The sequence below is a fragment of the Rana temporaria genome, chromosome 12 (assembly GCF_905171775.1).
Source record: "Rana temporaria chromosome 12, aRanTem1.1, whole genome shotgun sequence".
Lineage (NCBI taxonomy): Eukaryota > Metazoa > Chordata > Amphibia > Anura > Ranidae > Rana > Rana temporaria.
In genome coordinates, this window is record NC_053500.1 from 74,753,707 (window position 1) to 74,769,266 (window position 15,560).

A 15,560-nucleotide genomic window follows, 5' to 3' on the forward strand; every position below is an offset into this window, starting at 1 on the left:
TCAGGTCATATAATATGTAACATTATTTAAAATAATTGCCCAGTCTAATGTCTGCAAAACTGCTTGTTACTTACTGTATTTAGTAGTTTTTAATAAAATCATCTTCCGGAATTAAGCTGCACCTAAGTATTGTTTTCTGAGTCCCCTGTGGACGCAATTTCCGCCCTTTCTTGTTTTCCCTTGCTGAAATCTCGCACATGTGCGAGCATGTGTTACCAAGCCTCTTTCTCGGTCGATGTTCCTACGGCAACCAAGCAAGGAAGCTGGGAATAACTACCCAGTCTCTCTCCAGTCCTCCTTACTGTATAGACCAGTCATAAGTAGGGGCAGTGACAGTTAGTTGTTGTGTTGATGTCATTGTGGTCAGGCAACGCACTAGCACCGTCGCTTCTACGTGCTGGGTGTTTAGTGTGCTCCTGCCCCTTTAAGGAGGGCTGGGCTACCTCCAGTCACCTGCCCTTTATCTATCCATCAGCATACATGTGTTTCCACTGTGGAGACTTTAAATGTTATAGTTAGGACTGCAGTACACAGAGAGCCTTGACGGGGCCTGCAGCTTACACATGTATTTGCAAATGCGTGCAACTAAACCTCTGTTTTTAACGCATACTGTTAGACAGGTGAATTTGGTTGGTTGCTGATTGGTCGGTAAGTTTGAGCTTGGATATTCTGTGTTATTTATGTAATTATACACGCCCTTTCCAGTGCTCCTTACTGTATAGACTAGTCATAGGTAGGAGCAGTGACATTTGTTTTTTGCCCAGTCTCACGGGTCTTCAAAGCGGTGCCGCACAGAGCAGAACTCTCAGACACGGCATGATGCTGGAGGGGGAACGACACACAAAGTGTGCAGTGAATTCAAGGACGGACATCACATGCGATGGGGACATAAACAAACATTGCGGGACGAAATATAAGAAAAAGACACAAGTAAAGGAAACTTTTACAGGCATTGATCAGTAGCTTTATTAATGAGGATTAAAATTAGGTGAAGTTGGGATAGAGGGTTTACAACCACTTGTAAATAATGCACACTCAGAAATGGATTGTAAAATGTAATGTTTTATTTACATGTTCTTGCTTAACAATGAGCACAATTTACCATTGCACTGACATTCTGCTGTAATTTACCCAAAGTAAATTAATCTTACATCCTCAGACTCCCTATTTAAGCAGAAGTATCTGGACTCTCTCTCTCCTGATTCTCTCCACTTGACATATGTTCTTCATGATTCTCTCCACTTGACTTTTGTTCTTCCTGATTCTCTACACTTGATGCATGTTCTTCTAGAAGACACAAAGGTGATACCATCAAAATCCAGCGTATATAACAAATTCTAAATGCCTAGGTTTGTGTGCTTTCATGACAAAAAATCTTTCTACTGTGTGCCATTCTAAAACTAGAATATCTGTACAAAAAAGTATGCATGAGAGGCATGAACTGACCATAGACTTGTGTAATAGCAGGTGGGACCTTTTGCTGTACAACAGTATCTACAGTAGTAAATTTTCGCAGCAAAAGATCCCCCCGGAGGCCTGTAGTAGAGGAAGAAAGCATCATCATCATTAGCATGTCACAAGCCCAAGCCTCCTCAGCCGCCTGTCTGACTAGTAACCCACCCAGCAGGTGATTGTGGTCAGCACTAGCTAGTTTCCCTTCCTTCCTTCCCTGCTGAGGCGGAGCCTGCTGGCTGCTTCTATTTTGCTTGTAATGTGATTGGCCGGTCAGCTCATCAGCATCTATCTACATGCACCTAGCCCCATCAGGTACATGCAGATAGTTACCAGAAAGCAGCATGGATGGAGGGCAAGTCACAAAAATGTAATGTGTGCTGCTGTGCCCCCTGCAGACTTTATTTTATCTCCTTTGATGGGACACCTGGCTGAGGCCGACAAGATGGCATTGAGTTGCATTGTGAAAATAGATGAGGATGACTCTGGGTGGATTATGAGAGTTACATTGAGTCATCCTGATTCATTTTCACAACTCAATCATCTTCATCCCCACCCAGCACCATCCATCCCTCTCCACAATGCATCCCCACCCACGCCCAGCACCATCCATCCCTCTCCACAATGCATCCCCCATCCATCCCTCTCCACAATGCATCCACGCCCAGCACTATCCACCCCCTTCCACAATGCATCCCCACCCACACCCAGCACCATCCATCCATCCCTCTCCACAATGTATACCCCATCCAAGCCCAGAAAGCACCATGCATCCCTCTCCACTTATCTCCAATTATCCTAGGTTAATATTACGTACAAGTATACCAACTGGGTACATTTATTAGAGGAATTAGTGTTAAGGAGGAGCAGGCGCTTTCTATATTTTCATTTATATGAATAGAAAATCAGTTTCATCATTCATAGAACTTCTATAATAGCCATCATCATCAGGGTAGGAAAGCATCCAGTTTAGAAATGTTTTTGCAGATAGATGCATACAAGGACATACGAACGGCTTCTGTCACCAAACAGCTACTGTCCCCTCTGAAAAGTGAAAGCTCTTCTTCATGCAAAAGGAAAAAAAAACACATTCTCCATTTTGAATCTTTCCACTCCTTGAAAATAGCATCTTTAACTGTTTGTTGAACAAGAAACCCTTGGATCTTATTCTCCTGCATGTCTCAATACATGTGGTTATTTATTGACACCAACTCTACATATTTGCACATCTGAAGAGCAGTCATATGGTCTTTAACTACATTTTTAAAGGGGTTGTAAAAGGTAAAAAAAAAAAGAAAATCCCTAAATAGCTTCCTTTACAATAGTGCAGTCCTCCTTCACTTGCCTCATCCTTCAATTTTGCTTTTAAATGTCCTTATTTCTTCTGAGAAATCCTCACTTCCTGTTCTTGTCTGTAACTCCACACAGTAATGCAAGGCTTTCTCCCTGGTGTGGAGAAAGCCTCTTGAGGGGGGAGGGGGCGAGCAGGAGTGTCAGGACACTCTCTACTTTACAGATAAAGAAACAAACTGTGTGTTAGTGGGCATCCTGACACTCCTGCTCGCCCCCTCCCCCCTCAAGAGGCTTTCTCCACACCAGGGAGAAAGCCTTGCATTACTGTGTGTAGTTACAGACAGAAGAACAGAAAGTGAGGATTTCTCAGAAGAAATAAGGACATTTAAAAGCAAAATTGAAGGATGAGGTAAGTGAAGGAGGACTGCACTAAGGTAAAGGAAGTTATTTAGGGGGGGAAAAAAATTACCTTTAATCTACTTGTAACTAAACGTACTGTAGAATTTAAAATCCTAAAAATGTTGGAAAGGTTTGGACATTGTGAACATTCAAAATCATGATACAGACTGCAGTTGTGGAAAATATAACTAAGAGGGACTTGTCACTAAAGGCCTCCACTTAACACCCCTTGGCCTGTGCCATGCTCAGCTACTCCCCTGTCAGTGGCATCCTTTATTGTAGCCCTTACTGCCTCCTTTACAGCATCAGCTGTCAAGTGAAATGAGCAGGTCATTTACTGTCTACTCGATCGACAGCAGCCTCGAGCCATATCATTGCACACAAAACAGATTAAAATAACTGCTCCACTGGTTGCCCTGCACACTGGCACTGCACACTGGCTCTGAGCTGGAATGTATGATGAGCTATTGTGCCCAAAGGTGTCAAATGGTGCCTTACATATTTTCAGAGAAATTCACATGAAGCAGCCAATAGATGGGGACATAGAAATGGGGATGCCTAACCAGAGGATGGAATAGGGTTCCAACACAGCTAAACAACAATACACCCAAAAAGTACAGAACACACCATGGATAGGGAGGTAAGGAATCACAGACACCACTACAGATGGCAAACCAAGACATAAAAGACCAGAGAACTGCTACAGGTAAAAGCCCACCAGCCTTCTGGAAGACCTTCTGATCTGCCCAACAGACAGGAATTTGGCAAAGAGTATGGACCCCATTTTGAGGTGTACCTCTAGGAGAATCTTCTTTGTCACCATGTTCTGAATTCAGCGGCTCTTCACTTTCCCTTTTTGCATTTTCAAGGGCCTACAAAAATATACATACAAATGGTTTACATTTTTAGGAAATTTTAAGGTGCAATAAACCTAAAACAAGAGTTGTGTGAGCAACACATGTGTAAAAGTACCTATTCTTTTAGGAAAGTAGCCATTTTGGGCTGCTGGTAAACTACCTGTCCACGATTTGTTACATTGTTTCATATACAGTATACCAGCCCTCAAAAATTCCACTCGCCTGCTCGCATTTTGCGAGTGGAATTTAGTGCAGGGCGAGTGAGGTGAAGGGACTGAGCAGGCTGACTGTTTTCTGGCTGAAGCCATCAGCCAGGAAACTGTCAGCGCAAGGAAACAGAGCGGCATGGCTGGACTGCCGTGGCGCCGCATTGAGCTGAAGCTGCAAGCGGTCTCCTCTTATCACACACACAGCCTGTATCCCCTGGGACGGAAGAGAGGCCGCGTGCTGTGAGAGGTAGCACATCAGGTGAGGCGCTGTTTTGAGTCTGGAGGCAGTATGAGGGGGGCGGCAGTCCACCCCCGGGTGCCACACACTGGGGGGGGGGGGTGTCAGGCTGGCATGGGCATGGGCACACACTGCAGGGCGGGGGGATGTCAGACTTGCACGGGAGAGGATTTTTTTACTACACTGGACTGTACCGCTGGCATGGTGACAAGCCGCCAGACAGACACAGACAGGAGCAGGTGAAAACAGGAGAAACTACGGTCTCAATCTCTCCAGTACTGCAGAGTAGGGAGAGAGAGACAGTGGGGCAGCGCTGAACAGAAGACGGGAAATTCTGTCAACTAGCAGGTGATTGGTTGCTAGGAGGTCCTAGCAACCAATCATTAGCATTGTTAATTTGAAAAGTCGTTCAGTAGTTCCCGCCCTCTGTTCAGCGCTGGTGTGTCTCTCCCTGTGTAGGTAGGAAGGGGCAAAGAGGTGGGGTGACTGTGCCACATGCAGGGGCCCCAAAGCTGGGAGGAGGGGAGGTGACTATACAGCATACAGGGGGTCCAAAGCTGGGGGGGGTAACAGGTGACTGTGCAACATGCAGGGGGGGGAAGAGGTGACTGTGTAGCATGCAGAGGGGTCCAAAGCTGAGGGGGGGGTGACTGTGCATTTAATGGTACACAGTGAAGCTGCATTTGATGGGGCACGGTGAGGCTGCATTTAATGGTACACAGTGAAGCTGCATTTGATGGGGCACGGTGACGCTGCATTTGATGAGGCACGGTGACGCTGCATTTGATGGGGCACGGCGACGCTGCATTTGATGGGGCGCGGTGGCGCTGCACTGATGGGTACTGATATGTTTTGGGTTAATATTGTTAACGTTGTTGTTAATATTTATTTTTGGAACTTAATTCTGCTTAAAACATTTAACAGTGTAATTTCATGATATCATTTACAAGGGTGTGTTTAGGGGCGGACTTAGGGGTGGGGCAGGGGAGGGGTTGGGTGGTGCAACTAGTGGCGAGTAACTTGAAAGGCCTAAAGGCCTGGCTAGTGGCTCAGGACTTGAAATTTTGAGCCCTGCAGTATACTACTGCATGGTTAATGTGCAGCTCAGTTTACAGCTCCAGAGAAGATGGGGAGCGGGCAAGTAGGGTCATTTTGTTGCAGAAGAGACATTGGGGTTGATTTACACTTGAAAGTGCAGTCAGTCACTTTAGATCTGAGGGGAAGATCTGAAAGGAGGGGAAAAGTTAGGGGGATGCTCTGCTGATTTCATTATCCAATCATGTAGAAAAAAAATGCGGTTTATTTTCCTTGCCTAACCCCCTCAGATCTACAGTGACTGCTTTTCCAAGTGCACTTGTAGTGCAAAGTGGATTTGCCTTTAGTAAATAAACCCCCATTGTATGTTTTTTCACCAAAAGCCTACCTGTTCACTAATATAGCAGAACTTCTAACTAGATCCTGCGAGACATTATCACTTTCTCTAGTTTTTATACAAAAATGTTAAAGATTGATCACAGGAAGCAGATCACCTACACAATTCTTTCCCTAATGGATTTAGAGGTTTATATATCTGTTTTAAATACAAGTCAAGAAGTGGTTACTCACAGTAAGGATGGCTTGCTCTGCCTCCGTATTCTTTACACATTTTGCTTTTTCTAATGCTTTTTCAAAGTTGCCAACAGCAGACTGGTAATCCTTCAGTTTTACTGAAAATGAGGAAGAGTGGAGAATTGGCATCTCACATAAAGTTACCCTGTAACTTAGTGCTGCAAAAGTATATAACGGTGCAGATGGTTCACAAGGATCAATTAGTGCCACGCTGTAGCTATAAAAGGGACATGCCATCATTCCTACTCTTCTTTGAGATGGTTTAAGGCAGAACACCACCTTCTAAATTTGGTGGACATCTTTCATTTCGGACACCATAGTGAAAGATTAAAAAAAAAATTCCCCCATCCATCAGACATACTTACGAATAGATTACTTCTTTCTCCCCCAAAGTAACAGTCTAGGGTTTGTTCCACTTTGATTCAATCCTCCTTTCAGACCACGCTCCCATACACATGGAGTTAGACAAGTTACTTACCATGACCAAAACGTCATCTTGGATGTTGAATGAAGTTCTACTAACAGACCGTACTACCCTGACTGAGGTATCCCAGCCACTCACATCATATTTCCAACTGAATGATGTTTCTGAAACGGAATCACTAGTTCTGTGGGAAGCCTGCAAAATGTACCAATAGGGGAATATTCCTTAAACATGGGGCCACTCAAGATGCTTTCGGGGCTGTGGCCAGGAGGGATCCACCTATCATATATGGTGGACATGCCCCAAGGTCAAGAGATTCTGGATAAGGGTTTACAACTTTAAACCACCCAGATTAATCTAACAAAATCTGAGAAACATGCACTCCTGGGTGGCAGGTGTCGGAAGCATCTAGTCATCAAAGACTGCTCCTCACATTTATATTTATATCAGCTTAAGATAACTATAGCTAGGTATTGGAAGTCGGCAGCTCTTCCCTTCGATCAGCTTAAACGCAAATTATCATGGTTTATGCTGACCGAACGACTAACAGCATTGGTACAAGATAGGATGTAGTGGTTTCATACAGTATGGGATTCATGGATAAAGTATCTGACTAGTGACCCCAGCACAATTACGAATTAGATGGTACCCGGTAAGATAATACCCTGAGCACGGAGCCGTGACTCCCCCCTCTCCTGTCTTTCCTTTCTCTCCTGTACTATACTTTCTTTGACCCAATCATTCTTCTCTTTTGACTATCTGTTCAATTGTGATATTGGTTCTCTCCTCCTCATTCTCGACGAGGCATTGTTATTTTAAGATGCCGAGGGTGCTCCTTTCGATTGGAGGAGCTGGACTCCCGATAGATAGATAGATGGGGGAGCTGATTTTTCCTGGAGGGGAGAGCATACTCTATAGGCGATGAGGGGGGAGCATGAGTCAGGTGTAATTCTAATTGGTACAATCAATAGTTGAAGTGCATAGAAGGTATATGGCCTGTGCATCATGAATACTGACGTACAATTGATTCAAGCTATGACAGAAGATGATATAGTGATACGCCAGTTACCAGTGCAGGACTTTCTTTAATGTACCGTTGTATTTCCTATTGAAATTGTCTGAAACGCAATGTATGGTTGAGACGTTTGTTCTGATTATTGTAAACCTTAATAAAAACGATTGAAAACTAAACATGGGGCCAGGCTGAAGGAGGAGCGGACTAACCAGACTGTTGCTTTATATACCCAAATAAGGCAGCTAGAGGCTGTACAGGAACAGTCTCTCTTTCTACACAGAAGGAGCTTCTGGATCTAAGACAGAAGTTCAATCAGTTTCTATACAAGGAGGGCCAGTATAAAGTTTGCAGATGTAAACCTTTTATGAATTCAGGAATAAACCAGGAAACTGAAGCAACTCATGATGCAACTAACCACCCATGAAGGCCCTTAGGTAACTGACTCGGCCTATAAAGCCAAGTCCCTTAGACATTTTAATCACAGGTTATACAGTCTGAAGAGACAATATGATCGCTTACTTTCTGGCGTGGTCAGATACAATTTCCCTTCCGACCCAGGTCTGCAAGGAAATGAAGAGCCCGATCTCAGTAGCGAGTCAGACATTGCCCTCGCCTCCACTACAATAGGTAAGACCCCAGACCCCGACAAGTTATCTTAGTTACTACAAAACCTTTCAAGACCTACTCTCCCCTTTATTTCATTTGTGCATACAATTCTATCACTGCGGGCCACCTCCTCCTACCAGATACACTTAGGGCTCATATAATGGGTATCCCAAAATATGACAAGGACCAAACTTTGTGCAGTAAGCTATAGACCCATCACTATCCTGAATGTGGATTTAAAAATCCTATTGAAAATTATAGCCAATAGGTTGCTCCTCCACATTCCGCAGCTTATTTAATCTGACCAGGTAGGCTTTGTCCCACAGAGACTATACTATAAAAGTTATTGACCCGATACACTTCACCTGATTGAAGGCCCAACTCCTCATGCTGTTGTCAACTGACACAGAGAAAGCATTTGACCCCTGTCCATTAAACCCTTCTTGTGTAAGGTGCATTCTAACCCTGCTATCCACGTGAAAAATCCGCGCTTGCTCAGAAGCAAGTTATGAGACGGGAGCCCTCGTTCTGGTAAAACTACCGTTCGCGAAAAAGGCTTTTCAGGATCGAGTCATCTAACATGGCGCCGTAGGAAGAGCGGCGCGCTACGAGCTCCTGAAAACTCCCCCATGAGACCAAACTGACCGGATGATCTGTGGACGATTTTGGATGGTGTGGTGTCTGTTGCTGGGTGTGTTCTGAACAGCGGAGGTCCCGTGCTGGATATCGGCTCCCACGTGTGGTGACGGGCTCTGAAGGAGGCTATCTGCGTTTGGACTCCCCCCCCCCCCCCGAGCGGTCTCCCAGAGCGGCGGTACCCTGACCTGTGCATGGCTGTGGAACGGAGCCTGGCTCCAGCGGTTTAGCTGTCGGCCCGCCCCCAGGGCTGTAAGGAGGGCGCAGCGCTCACCTGCACAGCGGGTTGCTTCCGAGGAGGACGCTGACGAGCCGCCGGCGGAGAGTGCGGAGGTGGGTCCATCAGGAGCGGGTGTCCTCGGGCTCCCTGGCTGAGGAGAGCACGGAGCTGCGTGGATGCGGTGACCAGCAAGTGCATCCAGGATAGAAGGTGTCAGTGACAAAAAAAATCTACCCAGCAGTGACACCCGAAGGAAATTACCAGCAATAGCAGCACTCATAAAATAATATAAGAGAGGTGCTCAGCAAAGAAGCTGGTAAGACTGTTCAAATTTTTTTTTTTTTTTTTTCTCATGTATACTGTCTGCTGTTTGTTGTTGAAGAAATCAGGGGCAGAGTAAAGATTCTGGCGGTTGCCAAGTAAAAATACAGTAAAATACAGAAGAGATAAGTGGACTTGTTATGAAGTGGCCAATGGTGGTGAATACCCTCTATTGATTTTCCCCCCACTGACTTTAGGAAAAGGATCGCCCATAAAGAGGAGGTGTACCCTGAGTGCCCCATATAGCTCCCAGTATAGCCCTCGGTGTATCGATAAACGGTACCATAAATTCTCCGTATAATTGGACCTGGCATTTAGCATACGGGAGGAAAAGCAGACAGAGGGAAGCCGAGAGTGCCCCAATATATCTGAATTAATTGACTATCATCTTACGGTTGTTAAACGACTTAAAACAGAAAGTAAAGAAGAATGGTGAGGAAGGCGGCCAAAAACAATACAATAACATCTTATCTGGTGGCCGAAGGCCCTAGCCAAGGGGCAGAGAGCCCAAGGAAAAAAGGGACTGTAACCTCCCCAGTAAAGAACACTCCAGACCCAGAAGCGTACCGTGCCTTAGAGGCAACCCCGGGAACAAATAAGGACAAAAGCAAAAAGGGTATGGTATTTATAAAAGGTATAAATAAGGATCAAAGATCCCCAGAGAAATTGCAACAACTGGACGGCTCCCCTGAAGGGGCACAGGCCCCCCCTACTAGGCAGGATATGACGGAAATGATGGAGATGATATTAAGCTTGGAGCGGACAGTGAAGGGGGAAATGGGAGCAACAAGGAAGGACATACAGAGTGTATTACAGAGGGTAGAAGGTATAGAAGAGCAATTGGAGGAGCACAAAAATGCAATTGACGAACTGAGAGGTCGGGCAGACAATGACTGGATCGAGATAAGGAACACACGATATAGATTAGAAGATCAAGAGAACCGCAGTAGGAGAAAGAACTTGCGTGTAAGGGGCCTTACGGAAGAGGTAAAGGATTTAGAACTTGCCGAGACATTGCGAGAGATATTCAATAAAGCGCTTAAGCGTGAGCCGACAACTCAGATGCATTTTGTAAGGGCACATAGAATACAAAGGTCATATAATGCCCAGAGGGACTCACCAAGGGACACTATAGTAAGATTTCAGGACTTCGGCCAGAAAGAGTTAGTGTCCCAAAGTACAAGAAACTCTGCCTCATTGGACTATAAAGGTACACCGTTGCTTATTTTCTCAGATCTATCCCCAGAAACGTTGGCACGTAAAAGGGCACTGAAACCGGTGACGATCCATCTCCGGGAAAAAAACATTATTTATAGATGGGGGTTTCCCTCATGTCTGTCGGTTAAAAATCAGGGGGTGTCGGCATATATTCGGTTTCCTGAGGATGTAGAAGAATTTTGCAGCAAACTAAGCATACAGCATATTAAGGTGGAAAACTGGGAGAGAAGACCCCTTGGATGGAGGAGTTGGAAAGATCAAGATTGGAATAGAGCTTAGAAATATAGGGCATGAACTATAAGGAACTAAGGAATCGGAGAGACTATCCCCCCCTTTCTTTTTTTTTTTATTTTTTTTTTTACCTTTTTTGGGGGTGCCAAACTCCTGTAATTTTTTTTTTTTTGGTTTGTATTTTTGCTGACATTTTCTTTTTCTGGGGTTGGTGTAAGCTTCTGGCTTCGGTGTTTTTTTTTATTTTTTTTATTAATTTTTCTCTCCCCTTGGCTTCTCTCCCCCTCGTCCGGGGAACACCCCCAAGCGGGGGGGGGGGGGACCGGCTGAGGGGGAGACATATTTCACGCCCCTAGATAGGCCCGCTCGGCAAGCCGCCTGGATGGGCGCAGATCGAGGGTGTCTAAATATTGTGGTACAATGTGATTTGGGGTTGGGAAGGGGGGGGGGGGGTATATGTGGTATATGTGGTCTCCAAAAGGGATGCTCCCTAGGTTGCTTTGGCTAATGTTGGTGGCTTTAAAATTGGTCGGGAGTCTCTCCTATGTCATGCAGAAGTCTGAGTTAGGATATGAAGAGGAAAGATAGAAAATGGCAGCATTAAAAATTGCCACGTACAATGTACGGGGGTTGAACAACCCAAGTAAGCGATACCAGATACTGCAGGAGATGAGGAGACTCTCGATCAATATAGTGTTTCTACAAGAAACCCACTTAAAAACAACATCTAAGACAAGATTGAAGTCAAAAGAGTTCCCTACTTGGTATCATAGTTATTCTCCTGATAAAAAATCGAAAGGTACCGCAATTGGGTTTGATAGAAATACTAATTTTATCCTAGAAGCAATAGAAATGGACCCTGAGGGTAGATATTTATTCATAAAAGGCTCAATGCTTAATTCGAAATATACATTAGCAAATGTGTACTGTCCTAATGTGAGATCGGCAGCATTTTTGAAGAAAATCCTGAATAGATTAGAAAGATTTAGAGATGGCAATGTGATATGTACAGGAGATTTTAATTTTGTCTTCGATCCATTTTTGGATACCCAACCGGTATCACTGAGATCAGAGGGAAAGTATCTTAGTGCAATCAAACAAAAACTTCACCAAATGCAATTAGTAGAAGCTTGGAGAATTTTACATCCTAGGGTGAAAGATTTCACATATTTCTCATCGGTCCATAGGTCATACTCAAGAATCGACCATATCATTCTAGATCATCGGTTATTAGAAGGATTAAGAAGTGTAGACATAAAATCTATAACACTGTCAGATCATGCTCCAGTGGTGATGTCTTTAGATGTCGGTGAGGTCCCTCTGGAGCAGAGAACATGGAAATTAGACGAATCTCTCCTAAATAACACTAAGATAGCCGATGATCTGGAAAAGGATATGTGTCTATTCTTCCAGGAAAATGATATAGAAAATGTTGCCCCCTCGACGTTATGGGAAACACATAAGGTATTCATGTATTTCATGAGAGGGAGGTTAATTTCTGAAAAAGTTAAAAGAAAGAAAATTAGGCAGGCACAGAAGCAAAGGTTACTAGATGAAATATGGAGTTTAGAACAGTTACATAAAAGATCACAGGTAGAAGAGGTCTATAAATCATTAAGTAGAAAGAGAGAGGACCTTTGTAACCTGTTAGAATTGGAAACAAAATGGGTATTTAATAAAATGAATAATAATTTCTATGCTCTGGGGAACAAACCAGGGAGATTTTTGGCAAGGACTATTAAGCCACGAAACTCAAAAAACTTTATACCAAAAATAAAGGATAAAAAAGGAGAACTGAGACACTCTACGAAGGAAATTATGGGAATATTTCAGGAGTATTATCAAAATTTATATAAGGTTAATCAAGAACAGGGATTAACAGAAACCCAGAACAAGAAAATGAAGATTAAACAATATTTAGAAAAGGTAAAGATCCCGTGTCTATCGGAGGAAGTGAGTAGTAGATTAGAGGGGGAAATCACAAAAGATGAAATAAGCCAAACAATAAAGAACATTAAGATGGGGAAAAGTCCTGGCCCAGACGGGTATACATCAGCCTACTACAAAAGGTTTGGAGAGACTCTAGGGCCCTTCTTCCAGAAGTATATGAACTCCATCGGGGGAGGTATGAGAATAAGGGATGAGGCACTAGGGGCCCATATAACCCTTATTGGAAAAGAAGATAAGGATCCCTCACTATGTGCAAGTTATAGGCCTGATCAATGTGGATATAAAAATTTACTCAAAAATCCTGGCTGAGAGGATAAGACCACTCTTACCTGAATTGATAGAAAATGATCAGGCGGGATTTGTACCAGGGAGGGAAACAAGGGACAACACCTTGAGAGCCATGTTCTTGATACAAAAGGCCAGAAAAAGTAAGAAATCAACACTGTTTTTGTCATTGAACGCTGAAAAGGCGTTTGACAGGGTGGACTGGGACTTCTTGCTAGCCACCCTGTCACATGTCGGATTGGGCCCAAATATGCTGAGATGGATAGGGGCATTATATTCTAGCCCATCGGCTCAGGTAAGGGTAAACGGTACCCTGTCAGATAGATTCCTACTCCACAACGGGACCCGGCAGGGATGCCCACTTTCCCCCCTCCTGTTTGTCCTGACATTGGAGCCACTAATGGAGACAATAAGAGGGAATCAGGAAATAGAGGGGATAGCAGTGGGGGAGAAGGAGCATAAGATCTCTGCGTTCGCGGACGATATGCTGCTGTATGTATCTAATCCGAAGGAATCACTTCCAAGGATAATAGCCGAATACGAGAGATATGGAGAGATCTCAAATCTAAAAATCAACCAAGAGAAAACAGAGATTCTGAGTATTTCGGTGGGGCGGGGTGAACGCAGAGATCTTGAAGCTTTATACCCATTTAAGTGGAAGCAGAGGGGAATGAGATATCTGGGGGTATTCCTATCAACCAAGGATAGGTATATATATGAAGACAACTATATACTCCTATTAAATACAATAAGATCAGAGTTAAAAGGGTACAGCATAAGTAGAGTGTCGTGGTTAGGAAGAGTAAATACAATAAAAATGATGATATTACCTAAAGTTCTATATATTTTTCAAACCCTCCCGATAGGAATCCCAGAAGCTTTTTTTAGAATTTTAGGAAGGATAGTTGGGGGATTCATATGGAAGGGTAAGAAACCCCGTATAGCAGTAGAAACTTTGAACAGATCCAGACAGGAAGGAGGACTCCTACTGCCCAATTTTAAGCGGTATTACGAGGCTTCGGTACTAAGGAGGATGACAGATTGGTTTCTGAGTGAGGGAAGGGAGAAAAAGAAAGTTTAAGCGCTAACAAACTAGGAGGGAGAATATGGTTACCAAAACAGTACAGGGGGTTGCCCCAAGATGTCCCAACAATTACAAAAGAAACATATAGAGTCTATGATAGAATATGCAAAAGGGAAGAATGGCCATATAACAGTCCACTGATGCCTTTAACGGGCTCAGACTATTTCAAGCCTGGCAGAGAAGGAGGTATATACTTGAGGTGGGGGACGTCAGGAACATTAAAATTGATAGACATGATGAAAGGTGAGGGTCTGTGTTCGCTTTTAGAGCTGCGAGAAAGATACGGAGTATCCCCAGGAGATACAGGCAAATTAAACATTTTATAAATACTCTGCCGAAACCCTTACGAGGCCCAAGTGAATTAAACCAATGGGAAAAATGTACCCTCCGGGGAGGTATAGGAAAGCAGGGACTCTCCAATATATATAAGATCCTGACACCCAATGGCAAGCTGGAGGCATGTAAAATAGTCGAAAAATGGGAAGTAGAATTGAACCAAACTATATGTATAAAAAAAAAAAGGAAGATACTTGAATACGCCCACTCTATGTCAATGGATTCCAGGGTTAAGGAAATTAATTATAAGCTTCTTTGTAAATGGTATCTTGTTCCAAAAAAAATGCACAAGATAGATAGAGAGATATCGCCCCTGTGCTGGAGAGAGTGTGGGATGGAAGGATCCCACGCTCACATATGGTGGCAATGCCCCCTGATCCAGGATTTCTGGAAGGAGGTATTGGCACATATAAAGGAGATCAGCGGATTTGAGGTGAAACAGGACCCCTGGGAATGCCTGTTCCATAACGCCGAAGTGTCTAGGAAAAAATATAGAGGGTCAATAGTCCCGCATCTACTAAACGGAGCTAAGATACTTATCCCTAGGAATTGGAAGAAAAAAGAGGCACCCAATATAGAGGAATGGTTCCGTGAGATAGACAGAATTGGAAGGATGGAGGAATTGTGGGCCTTCCATGGCAACTCCAGGAGGGGACAGGAGGAGGTATGGGCGGGATGGAGGAGGTTTAGGAGGGGGGGTGGGGGGGAGGGAGGAGGGGTGTGGGGAGATGTGGGAGAGTTCCCCTAAACATGTTCCCCTTCTCCCCATTGATTTTGCTTCTCTTCTCTTTTTTTTTTTTTTCTCTCTCTCTCTCTCTCTCTCTCTCTTCCTCTTTCCTTTTCTCACAAGTCACTAGGGTGGGAGGCAAGGGGCAGGTGCTGCCCCCTTAGAATTGGGTAGGCTGGGCACCCTTTTTTTTTTTTCACTAAGCAATAGGGGTGGAGGTATGGGACAGAAGTTGCCACCTGAGAGTTATGTAGGTTTGGCACTAAATATATATATACAAAAAGGGGAGAGAAAAAAGGGGGAAAGGGAAAAGGGTGTTATATCCAGTTTTTTTTTTCTCTTCTCTTTTCTCACTAATCACTGGGTGGGGGGTGGTAAGGGGCAGGGATGCCCCCATAGAGATAGGTAGGTTAGCACAAAATATGCATATATATATGTAAATAAAATAAAA

At 44.0% G+C, this 15,560-nt stretch overlaps 1 protein-coding gene across 2 annotated transcripts in view; it reads right to left on the reverse strand.

The window, feature by feature from the left end:
- Positions 1-1,042: 1,042 nt before the first annotated feature.
- ODAD4 (outer dynein arm docking complex subunit 4) overlaps positions 1,043-15,560 on the reverse strand; it is a 77,437-nt gene continuing 62,919 nt past the window's right edge. The window contains exons 10-12 of one of the 2 annotated variants that reach the window (XM_040330463.1): positions 6,054-6,154; positions 3,941-4,016; positions 1,043-1,284 (exon numbers count right to left, since the gene is read on the reverse strand). In XM_040330463.1, coding sequence (XP_040186397.1) covers positions 1,169-1,284; positions 3,941-4,016; positions 6,054-6,154 — 293 coding nt within the window. In that variant the 3' untranslated portion in view covers positions 1,043-1,168. Of the gene's footprint in view, positions 1,288-3,940; positions 4,017-6,053; positions 6,155-15,560 lie in introns of both variants that reach the window. The other variant, XM_040330462.1, reaches the window with a different exon arrangement.